The 12,552-nt window shown below is 42.7% G+C and overlaps 1 protein-coding gene across 9 annotated transcripts in view; it reads left to right on the forward strand.

Annotated features, from left to right (window-relative positions):
• The window catches only part of LOC117141844 (kin of IRRE-like protein 2), a 223,601-nt gene that overhangs the window by 50,690 nt on the left and 160,359 nt on the right, over positions 1 to 12,552 (forward strand). For all 9 annotated transcript variants that reach the window (XM_033305514.1, XM_033305513.1, XM_033305515.1 and 6 more), the window contains exons 3-5: positions 7,538 to 7,779; positions 11,078 to 11,288; positions 11,775 to 11,902. In XM_033305514.1, coding sequence (XP_033161405.1) covers positions 7,538 to 7,779; positions 11,078 to 11,288; positions 11,775 to 11,902 — 581 coding nt within the window. The remainder of the gene's footprint in view (positions 1 to 7,537; positions 7,780 to 11,077; positions 11,289 to 11,774; positions 11,903 to 12,552) is intronic.

Raw genomic sequence — 12,552 nt, forward strand, 5'->3', positions numbered from 1 at the left:
GTGAATAACTGTCACTGCACAGATCCCGACACATCCTCCACCGACTTGGTCCTGATTGCACATCACCAGTGCTGCCAGCTACCAAGTTTTCAAATCATATTTCTAGGCTAAAAATTATATATTTTTTAAACAGCGGGTAATGATAAAATGCATTCAATTAAGCTGGAGTGCTCAAGAATCAAATTTAAGGCAACTACCAAAAAAGACATACATACAAAAAGGACATTGCAAATGAACTGATTGTTGAATAGAATTCAATTCTGTTAATAATTAAAAAGTGATAAAGTGAAATAAAAACAAAATAAAATATACTTTGGTCTATGTCCAAAATGCTACGCGATTTTTGAATCCTGCCACTTTGCCAGCACTAGCAGTCGTGTATATATGATGAAGATGATCTGATGGACAGGCAGAAGGGTTCAAAGAGGAAGAGACATGGCTAAGCATGCCATAGTTGGCACTTTTAAGTCATTTGCTACGTTTTAACTCAATTCCAAATGCGACCATCAACCAAAGGGGCACTCAATCAAACTCGTAGCTGCGAATGGAACTTGCAGCAAAACGCGTACGGCAACCAAGTTTGGGGGAGTCCCTCTTGGCCGCCTCGTCTAAGCCACATGCATATGGAATAGGAAAAAAAAAAGTGAGGACAAAAACTCCGAATGGGCCAGTTCTTAAAGCTACAATCCTCGCTGCGATGGGGCAGCACGTATTGCGGATCTGCCATCGAATTCGTGATGGCCAAAAGTGAAGCTTGTGCTGAGCCCAAAGACCAGAAAAGCGACATTTTGGCAATGTTTTTTTTTTTTTTGGCGCTCCTCGTACATTTTTTACACCCACTGGAAAACGCAGCTTTGGAGCTCGACTTTAGGTAGCACATTGATACGCACACTAGTGTTTGCTAGACTGCCATTTGGCCAGATTGTGAATTATTTAAAAATGATTTATTATATGTTTGTTTGCACTTTGCCATGTGGTTTTCCAACAGCAGCAGCTGTTTCGGCTTACAGTGGCATAAAGTGGGAGAAAAGACACATAAAACTGAAAGGATGAGCCTAAGTCGAGTCAAGGGTCCTTCAGAACCATGCAGTTCCACTGTGCTGTGCTAAATATTTCAATGGATGGAACAATAAAGGAACCAACAATGCCCAGGCCGAGCAAAATCTATTGTGTTTTCATTTGAATTTAATATTTCATTGCAGCAGCCGGCTCAACAATTGCAATCGAGTTTGCCTTTTGCGGTTTGCCGCCAATTGTAAATACGCAATCCCTCTTTTTCTTCGGCCGACATGTTGTGACATCTCACTTGGCCTGGCTTCAATTAAAATGTCTACATTGCGGTTTCCGATAGTACAAAAAAGAAAAGGCTCGAAAGCGCTTAACCGACATATATCAAGACACGCAGCTGCTGATTGATTAAGTTGCATTGCATAATGCAGAGACCACACACAACACCTGGCCAATCGCTCAAGGATTCCATCTCGATTTAATCCGGAGAATGATCCAATTTCCCAGCAACTTCGAACACCGTCATGATAATAAATTGTGTCTTAAATTGCCGCCTGACCCACTTCAATTTATGGGTTTGGGCTTTGTGCCATAAATTTAAATTGAATGGAGGAACCCAAAAATTAACACACGCAATTAAAATTCAACAACAGTGCCGGCCTTCAATCGAGACAAAATCCATTGGCCAAGTGACATTGCGACTGCTAGCCTGGCTTTTTGGGTTCTCGACCGGGCCCAAGGACATGGCAGACCCTTTTCCAAGTCATTGAATAGATTTCTTTCACACACCCATGGGGTCGGCATAAAAGGGACCCGAGTCCGGGGGGCGTGGCCCTCTGGGTGGCGACCCGCACAATTGGGGCGGAAAGGCATTACACATACTGATTGGAAAATCTATGGTGATCATTAATAAAACCGAGACTAGTGCAAAATGCCAAACAATAACAGACGGCAATGGGCCAGGCTATAATCAAGAACTGAGCAGGCAAATTGCTGGCCAAAACCAATAGGTAAACAGGTCCACAGAAGCTCGTTGATTTAAATTATCATGCAAATTTTGCACAGTGGAAAAATGAATTGACTAAGAGAAAATAGTTGTAAAGAAATGTTGAATAAAGTATTCAATGATTTGATTATTGGAATTTTTGGGCATCTTAATGAGATTTAATGATCCAGACAAAAAGTCCGATAGCTTTATACTATTTTCCAGATTTTTCTCAGTGCTCTTCTGAAATTTTAACAGAATGTACTTAGGTTTCTGTATAAGTAGCTGCATGCATTTATGCGACCAACTTTAGTCACGGCAAATATTGTTTTAATATCTCGTGGAGCAGACGATTTCGCCATTCTCCTCGCCATTTTGCCTGTGGCTTGTCTTTTTGTTGAAGCCGATGCTGCAGCTGATGCTGTTGTTGTTTTCCATTCTGGCCAAACTTTGAGCGGCAAACAATGCTTCATTATAAGCTTCAACCCATGCCAGAGGTGATAAGCCATGCCATAACCAGAACGAGAATGAGAATGAGAACGTGAACCAGAAGCTGAACCAAAACCAGGACTTCCAGGATACTAGGATTACCCCAAGTAGGAGCAGAGGCAAACTTCTTGTATAAACTTCACTTTATGCTTTCGGCCTTCAATGCCTGAAAAGCAAACACACACACACACACACACTCTTCTTTTAACTTACTCACATGCCATTTGCTTGTACTTTGTATGAATTTTACGAATATTTCATAACAAGAATTATGCTCGTGTCTAAGCCAAGTGTGCATATATGATCACACACACTCTCCTGCCCGTGTGTGAGTTGTTGCCTGTTCTCGTTGTCGTGTTGTATCGCATGTTTTGTCATACGAAGTGGCTATGCAAAGACAAACAAGCCGGAGCAACAACAACAACATTGGCCAGGAGGACAGAACGCTGCACAAAAATGTTGTCAATCAAGGTTGAAGATAACAAGAGACAAAGGCAGCAAACAGGATGTTAAGCCCTTAAATTGCCACAGACAGCTGGGAAATGTGTCTTGATTATAACCCAGTGTGTGTGCAGCGGTGTATCCCGAAACAAATTAAGTGGAACCAACAAATTCCTCATGCACAAACTATTTCCTTTTGAGGATGGACGGATTTATATTCCATAGCATACTTTTGCGGGCCAGGTTTTGTGAAGTTTTTTGGGGAAAGAGAAAGATGTCAGGTAAAATAAGTATCCTTTTAAAAATGTTAACTTTTTAATTGTAAAGAAACTAGTTTTCTTATTAAATATTTGCATATGAAGTATGATAAAGAATTCATGTTGTCTAACAATTAAACCTAACAATAGTTTATAAAGAAGGTTAAGTTTGTTTTTTATTAGCATTTTGTTTGACTCAAAATTCAAGACATAAGTTTAAACTCTTTCTTAAATTTGGGATAAAAAGCTTGAATAATGACGAGCAATAATTACCCACTCGGTAATCAATTATATCCAATTAATGGGGTCAACTCCAGCGGAGAATATGATCAACTTTTTGTTGAAAATTCGTGGAACAGACTTTCATTGTGTTTCCAATTTGTAGACACACATTTTTTCATCACATCTTTTGGGGGTAATCATGTGAGCAATTAAGCTCCCCTCGATTGACGCTAATTAATGAACAGCATTAAAAATTATTATGTGTGAAGCAAAGAAGCGGACCAAATATGACAGCCATTTCAAGAGCCATGCTGCCAAGCTGCCACGCCCACCACCGTCAAGCGCCTCCCATTCGCCCATCCACATACACAATTTCAATTTTCGTGCCTTGTAATTTGCTTGGATAATTTATATGCACGGCAGGCGTATATAGAAGATGCTCGCACCTTAACCCCCAGTTGGCGATATTGCTCCTGGTGCGAGATGAAATAAATTTTGCAGCATCATTTAAGCTTAATTAAGACATCCCAGCCGCAGGCGATGATGGCCAAAAGAGCAGCGTGCCCCGGCCACAAATGCCTCCCAATGCACCGTGCTCAACATAAATAAATGAGTGACTTGATCCCGGAATGGTTCGGTGGTTCGGCGGTTCGGTGGTTTGGCGGCTCACAGGGTTGAGTGGCTGAGTGCCTGGGTGGCTGAGTGGCCGCGTGCATATTCGAGGGCCGACATCTCAATGCCCATTTGATTTCCAGCCAACTCACGATTCCACGCATTAAATCGCTTAGACAATGTCAAAAGGCATCATTACTCAAGGAGCCGTTGGCAGCCCACGTTCAGGAGCCTTCCCAATTGCCCTCGTCATCTGAAATGAGTGGTGCGATAAAGCAGTCAACAGACAGAAAGGCGCGGAAGATGCTACAGAGCGGGGTATCGACTATTAGATACCCAGTATGCATTCAATATGTAAGCAGCTTACCAAAATAGTACATTTAAAGTATGGTTAGTTAGACAATTTGTATAGGTTTCTACCGTGGATTTTAAAATTAGGTAAATAATACTTTAATGTATCTATATAATGCAAGAAATACATTATACCCCTTTAGTCCACCATCACAAGTTATAAAGAAGAGCTGGAAATAAGAAGCAGCGTGGAGTCTAACTGAAAATGGAGGATTCCCTGTAACTCGATACCCAGCCAATGTTGATTTTTAATTACCGCGAAGGCAGCGAAATGTAACGATATTTACTATGAAATTCAATGCCATTAAACACAATTAAGTGTGTCGGAATCCCCATCTTGCTAAATTACAGCTCCCAACATAAGCAGGCAATTATGGGGGCCGTGTTGGAGGGATGTTCTATTTTATAAGCCAAATTCATTGAGTCAACGGTTCAAAGTGTTGCACATTACGCATCATTTCAGTCGCCATGCTTCTCGTGTGTCTCTACTACCAAAAAAAGGGGGGAAATGGAAAAAAAAAATGCCGAAACAAAAGCGTGAAAATTGCAAAAGTTTTCTTAATTGCTCCACGCGGCTCGTCAACGTTGTCGAAAATTAAGGGCAAATATGCAAAGTCATTGTGTGAGTGGGTGGTGAATCGAGTGGGTTGGGATGCTGGGAGATGAGTTTTTGGGTGTCCGAAGGTTGGGGATTGGAGGTTGGCGAAAGGAGGTGACTGGTGGAATGGCCTAGCCCTCGCAATGATTAAACCAACCCCCGACACACGTACATGAGGTGAAAAAGTGGGAAAACTCACTCGAATCGCACCCACTTGCACACATGCCGCTTTCCCAGCGCCCTCAAATGAGGAAAATTCAGCGGTGGCAATTGAATTCGAATTTACCGCTCCTTAAAGCTCACACAGCTTGGCTTATCGGGGCTTAAAACTATTCGTTTTAAAGTTTTAACAAGGTGAAGCAAAAAATATATAGTTTATTTAAAGCCATTTATGACTAAACTGCAGTATTACCTTCTGAAATCTAGACACACCTTTGGAATTGTAAATTAAATTCATTCTGCATTCTCTTTGTCTATATTTCTATTCTATGAAATATACATCGAAAGTCCACTTTAGTCCTTTTCGGTACATTTTGTACACATTTTAGAAATGTATCTCATTACCCAGAACCAAAAGTCATAAGAAAATTTAATGGGTGTTTCTGTTTCAGTTATATAATTTGATGTAGTCTACTTGCTTATATCTAATGTCTGCTGGAAATTCATTTTATAATTGCAATAAGCCTTTCGGCTATTGTTGCTGTGCACTCATGGGCATCAAGAACTCCCTCGATTATCTGTAAATAGGGGATTTTCGGATGATAACTCCCTCCAAAGCTGTTTACAACGACCTCCGTACATGGTGGTATGTCTTATAGCAGCACTTGGGGAAAAGGAGCAACATTAACATGAGAGTAGTTAACAAACCACTAAGCTGAGCATCGACAAATGCACATGTCCTGCGAGTGGAAGGATACAGCACGCAGCATGCAACCAGACACACAGACAGACCGACAGTCAGAAAGACAGGAGGAGCATTTGCCAGCTGGATAAGTGGTGACTGTGGCGAAGAAGATGCCAATTGCAGTGGGGAGAAGTTTAAATTAAATGCCACCTTCACTCAAATTAACCCACATTAAGCATATTGAGCTTGCCACGCCCCCTTATGCTTGGAAGAGCGCGTCACTTGAGGGGCGGGCGGATTTTCCCAGCTGTATTTTGTTTAATGAAGCCGAAGTTGTGGGTGCGCATTAGTATGTTTTGGAACACTGCGAAAAAATAGTGCAATTTCTTAAAATAATATTTCATATAATGGCAGGAATATTATTTAGCTATCTTTGAAATAAAAAAAATGCTGAAATTTAGATTGTATTTAACCAAATTTGAACATATATAGAAAAATTTGTATAATCAACATCTACTACTCTTGTAACGACTTTTCTCTGTCCGTTTGTGTGTATGTGTGTGGGCGCGTGCATGTGGAAAAACAGTTTTCGAATGAATGCAAGTTTTAATCCTTGAAATATGATTTGAGTGCAAATATTTTGCATAACCATGAGCTCGACAGTGAAAAGGGTTTGCCGCAGGAAAAGAAAGGGAGACTTGCGGTCTTGGCATCTGTGTGAGTGTGTGTGCGTGTGTGAGCAGTGACACAATTCCGCTGGCAACATGTGTGTGTGTGTGTGCACTTGTACTTGCCAACCGCAAACACTTCACTCGCCCGAAGGTTGCCCCCCTACCCCAAATACCCTTTCTTCTCACTACTTTCTCCCAGCCCCTTCACCATTTTCTACATCTAGTTACGAAGAGCAGGAGCAATGAGCCCCAGTTGTAGACACTCGTACAGTGACTTACATTTTAGAAAACATGACAGCCACAAAATGTGGTTTTTTCATATCTAATACTTGTATGATAAAAATCACTCATAATCAGTACAGATGCATTTTAGAGTTGCGCACTTCAAGATAGCTCTTAAGAACTTTAGAATGTGGTAGCTCATTTCTTATGTTTTCTTGTAATACGATCTTATGTTATATGCTAATGAATACAATACAATACATTTTGAAACATTTTACATAGATGTAAAACCTTCTTGTCACTGTGCATTCATTTGCACTTCCTTTCTCTGCAACTGTTTGGCTTTAAAAATATACATTTGACCAGGACCCTTGGTCATCATTCAAATTGTGAGCAAATGGTTACAGCCTAATATACTATGGCCCTAGGCCACTTGATGTCACCTTTCGACCACAGAGTCGAACTGCAGAGCGCGTTTAATGAGCAAAGTTAGGGCGGTACTCGAATGCGACCTCTGACCCCCTGACGAGTGCATCCGAAAAGAGTGTTACTCAGCGTGTTGGGGTTTTTTGGGGCGAATCCGAGTGACTGAATGAATGTAAATGTCATTTTGTGTGCGACTGGCATGCTGCACAAATTTCTTGCCAACAGATGCACTTTGGGTTTTTAATATTTTCGTGGTGAACCGCACAAAGATAAAAGGTTCACATTTGCATACGCGTACCATGGGGGGTTTGGTTTAGCTTTAGCATTTGTGTCTATTTGCAGCTTTTGACTTTTTCACACCGAAATTCACTTCTCACTTTGCCGTTTTTTTTTTGTTCCACCCATTTTCAGACATGACAAACGGCGGTGTGCAGGGACCCATCGAGGGTTACAATTCGCTGGACGACCTGCTGACAACCACGCCCACACCCGGCCAGGCGGCCATGCTCCTGCCCACCGCGCCCACCGCCGCCTACACGCATCCCAAGTGGATGGAGCCCTACTTCGATCCCTCGACGCCGCGCAATGTCACCGCCCTCATGGGCAAGTCCGCCTATCTCAGCTGCCGTGTGCGCAATTTGGCCAACAAAACGGTGAGTTTCGGCTTAAAGATGCACTGGTCGAAAAGTGTGCATTAAAGTATTTATTTAAAGGTTTTGACAAAAGTTCAAAACACATTATTAATATAAACCAGGTGATAAACTAGGTGATAAACTGTACTAATTTTTTAAATATTTAAACTTCATAATTTCGCGACATAAATTTTGTATTCAACATGACAAGCCAAATTTAAACAAGCTTTGAGATACAGTACAATTTTTGAGATATTAAATCGAATTACAAAAATCAACGGTTCTAGAATCCTGAATTATTTCTTTAAGTGTGCACCTGAATCTGACTGATTCCGATGTGGCTTCTTTCGGGGCTAACAGCGAACTCGTGTCGAAAAGTTTGTTGTCGTGCGTGACGACAACGAGTCCTCGTGGCCATTAAAGTTTGGGCCAACTTGCGTTTATTCTCCATGCGCGGAATAATTTATATTTTTTTTTTTTTTGTGACCGCCTCTTGCGTTGATTTCTTGGCCGATTGCCTAAAAACTGGTCGACGACGCGTAGACCAAAATGTAATTCCCCTAGCATGACGGTGAAATTTTTAATTAGTTCCTTAACCTCACAGCACGCCCCGCATTCTGTTTGCGTTTTGCGGTAAGGCGGCTTTCAAGTTGGCTTCAAGTTTGTGTTTTTTGTCTCTTCGAAAATTTAGCAATTTCATTTTTTACCTCCCCGATTTTTGTTCTGTTGTTGTTTCGCAATTGTTTCCTTTGTTTATCTGCTTTAATTGCTACCCTCCTCCGCGATGGTGCGGGTTCACAGGACTAAGGTCGGCCGGGGGCAACCTGCTGCTCCTGGAGCTTGATCTCCAGTGTTTCCTGCTGTCACATTCAGGCGGCACAAAAAAATGCCCAGATATTTGTATTCATGTGTTTTGTAAACGTTTTGCAGCATTTAATTTGGCCAGCTGGCTGCCTTTGGAAAATATGCTTAATGAAATGTATATAATTGTCGAATGGTGACGGCGAAGGGTATCAACTTTTTTAATATGCCTCCCAGTTAGGTTTATGAATAATTAGGCAGTTGGCAGATGGGACGGGACGCGATTAATGAGTGAGAGACACACGTCTCTGTGCCCCAGGCGATGCTTTATTATCCTGCGAAAAAAAGGGAAATTTGCATATAGATGCCCGCCAATTCTCATTTTCGCCAGGCTGCCAAAGGGAAAATGCGATGCCAGAAACCAACAAACTTTCAACACGCTCGCGAGCACTTGACACAAATGCGCCACCAGGAAGTGGATCCCGCTGGCAGCCAGCAGTGAAATGGAGATGCGGATGCGAGTGCGGATGCGGATGCGGATGGCGTTGCAGGATGCCGTTAGCAGGGCGCAACTTTTAATTTCTTGCCAAACAAAAGAGGGACGACGAGTGCCAGTCCCCAGTAAACTCACCCATGTCGGCTAACACATACATCAACTGTGCAACCTCAAGTGGGCGAACCTTTTTGAGTCCTGGCCCTGCCACGCCCATTCGCTCGGCCCGCCTCTCGCTCTCTCTCTTTTACTCCCCCTCTTCAGCAATCTGAATTGCATTTGAGCGCGAAATTATTTAAACAATTTCATGAAATTGCTCTCGCCGCACGCGTCAACAGCACTTGGCTCACAGTCCGAGTTGCACGAAGCCAAAAGTTGCACTGCCGCCACAGAGCACCACCCAACTGCACCACTTTGCACCAAACGGGTGGCTCAATGGCTTTGACTCCCCCTTCCCAATGGGCACAACTCGCAACTTGAAGCGGAATGTCGAGCTGTTGTTGCTGCTCCTGATGTCGTACACGGGAAGAAAATGTGTGTTCAAAATACTTAAGGAATAAGACTGTTTGGAACTTAGTATTCATTGTTCGATTGATTTACTACGGTACATAGAAAACCATGAATAGTATAAATTTATCTGTGACCAATGTTGATATTGAACTGCGAGAATTTGTTCGCTCTGTATCTGCTGTTCATATTGCTGGGGGGGCGTTGCTGCTAATATGAGCCCACCCCCAGGGGGTAGCGGATTGGTGGCATTGGGGTTTTCGGGGTGTGGCTCCATTACAGGACCGCATGCAGCACAGCGTGCACTTGTTAATTACGCTTTAATTTGTTGCGTAAAATGTTTGTTTAATGGCGGCGATGTCGTTGCGAGTGTGTGCGTTAGTTGTCAGAAGTGCGAGAACCATGTTTTTCGCACTTTTATGCACTCTCGGCGGATTTTCAGGAGAGGAGCTGTAGCCCCCTAACCGAAAACAGAGAACGACAGGATAACTGCATGCCATCCTTAAACCGAAAACGGAATTGTTGAAGGCGGCCCTCGAAAAGTGTGCAACATCATTGCGTATAATTAAACGCACGCATGCTTTCTTTTCACTGGGAGAAAGCACCATACACATTTACGTGTGGCGGTGCATGTGGGTAACTCGGCTGTCAAGTGCGATAATTTTGCATTTACATTTGACTTAATAAGTTTATATAAGCCGCCGCCCTGCCAGCTTACAAAGTTATCTCTGTGCACCGCAAACTACTTAAAAAGTTTGTGATAATTAAGCAAAGCCAAAACAGCTCGAGCACGACCAGAGCAGCAGTGGTTTCTCTAGAGAATCCGCCGAGATTCGTGGATTTCCCTCTATATATCATCCAAAAACCCGCCGGAAATTCAAGCAGCCGCTCGTCACACATCGCTCATACGTCACGTACGCCCAGCCGAAAAAGATGCAAAACTTTTTCATCGCCGCCCATCCTTTCGGGATGCCTTTGGATCCTTAAGCTCCTTCTAGCTGGGTGTTTTATTCGATTTTGATGGCACTGCGTCGGCAATTCGTTTTCAATTGCTGCATTTTTAATGGGCCAGCCGCTGGCTCAAGGAGCAGACAAATGACGCGATTTTACGAGTTTTAAAATAATGATATCGTTTTGGGTGCAGCTCGGCTAATTGAATGTGAGCTGAATTGCTTAAAAGTGATTCTTCAAAAGCCTCTCAATGAGAAAAGTGCTGTAATAAATAGAGTTACTGCAAATGTTTTAAGCAACACCTAATGAATGTTTAAAACAACAATTTCATTTGCATAGTTGTTGTTTAGGTAATAATAGATTTGACAAATTTGTTTATAAAGAAAGTTATTTACTTTTGCCTGCACAACCGTGTCTCATAAATTTCCCAACATTGTCAAGCAATGTCTGTACTCCATTAGGTGGATTAACCGTATTCTGAACCCCCGCACACCAGGAGCAATCCTTTTGATTTAGCCCTTACAAGAGAGTGCAAATATTTACGATTGTTTCTCTGGTATTTTACAGGTGTCCTGGATCCGGCACCGCGACATCCACATACTGACGGTGGGCTCGTACACCTACACCAGCGACCAGCGATTCCAGGCGACCCATCACCAGGACACGGAGGACTGGACACTGCAGATAAAGTGGGCCCAGAAACGGGACGCCGGCATGTACGAGTGCCAGATATCGACGCAGCCAGTGCGCAGCTATTTCGTACGCCTGAATGTCGTGGGTGAGTTGAGCAGTTGAAGAGGTGTCCTTTGGATTGGAATCGGGATTGGGTTTCCGGTGCCGATTCGGTTTCGGGCACACGGGCTTCATAAAAAATCCACCATTTGTCGTCGTCGCAAATAACAAAGGGCACTCGCTGAGCGGCTGATGACAAAATACAGAAAAATAAGAAAAAACAAGAAAAAATGGAAAAGAAATGAGCACACCCCGCCGAATTGCAGAGAAAAACGAAGTTGTTGAACAAATAAATTACACACAGCAAACGAGTGAGCAACACGCACGGCCAAGGAAAGGCAAAGTCCCACGTCGAAGGGACTTCGAGGACCTGGTTTTTATACGACAATAATTCCATTTTATCTCGTACTTTATTATTCTACAGTGCCGCCAGCCAACGCGCAGCGGCCACCTTTCATCCCTATATATTCTTTTTCTCCATGCACTTACTTTACTGCTTGCCTTTCTCTATCTTTCTCGGTGCCTCACCCAGTGCCAACGGCCACCATCCTGGGAGGTCCTGACCTTCACGTGGATAAAGGCAGCACCATAAATCTCACTTGCACTGTAAAGTTCAGCCCCGAACCGCCGGCCTACATCTTTTGGTATCATCACGAGGAGGTAATTAAAGCTTATTGTTATTTTACAGTCCCCCAAAATTGACCACTTGAAGTTCGTTCATCTCAGCTACCCGAGAAAATGAAGTTTATTTAATCGTTTTAGAAGTAAACATTTTCTTACATGACGGTTACATGGTTAGTTTTCATTATACAAAGTGTAGTTGATAATCGTTTTGAGTCCTTGGGCTATTCACTTAGACGTCAAAAACAGAACTGATTAAGTAGATTTAACCTAATTAAGTTGTAAATACAGATAAAGTACAATCAAAGATTCCTCTACTAAGTTAAATATGATTCTTACATTTTACTTATTTTCTTACCATTCTAATTGCCGTCATCAGCAATATTTCGTTTCGCTTAACAATAACATATGTCAGTCCCAACTAAGGAGAGTTGACTTCCAAATCAGAAAACTTCAATGCCCCAGAGCAAACTTCGTTGCTCATACGCCACCGGGTGTCAGCAAAAGTTATCCTCCCATATCCTTCCATTCCTTTACGCTGACACCTCCTTGCCACTTCCTGTCTCGATTTTCGGGGGACCCTCATCAGACTTAAACGTCAGCTGCTGTTATTTTAATGAGCGAATAAACGCTCCCGGTTATCCTGCGTCCTTCACACATGCAAATCCGCCAAGGATAACGCGGCCAAT

This window comes from Drosophila mauritiana, chromosome 3L (assembly GCF_004382145.1).
Source record: "Drosophila mauritiana strain mau12 chromosome 3L, ASM438214v1, whole genome shotgun sequence".
In the NCBI taxonomy this organism is placed as follows: Eukaryota; Metazoa; Arthropoda; class Insecta; order Diptera; family Drosophilidae; genus Drosophila; species Drosophila mauritiana.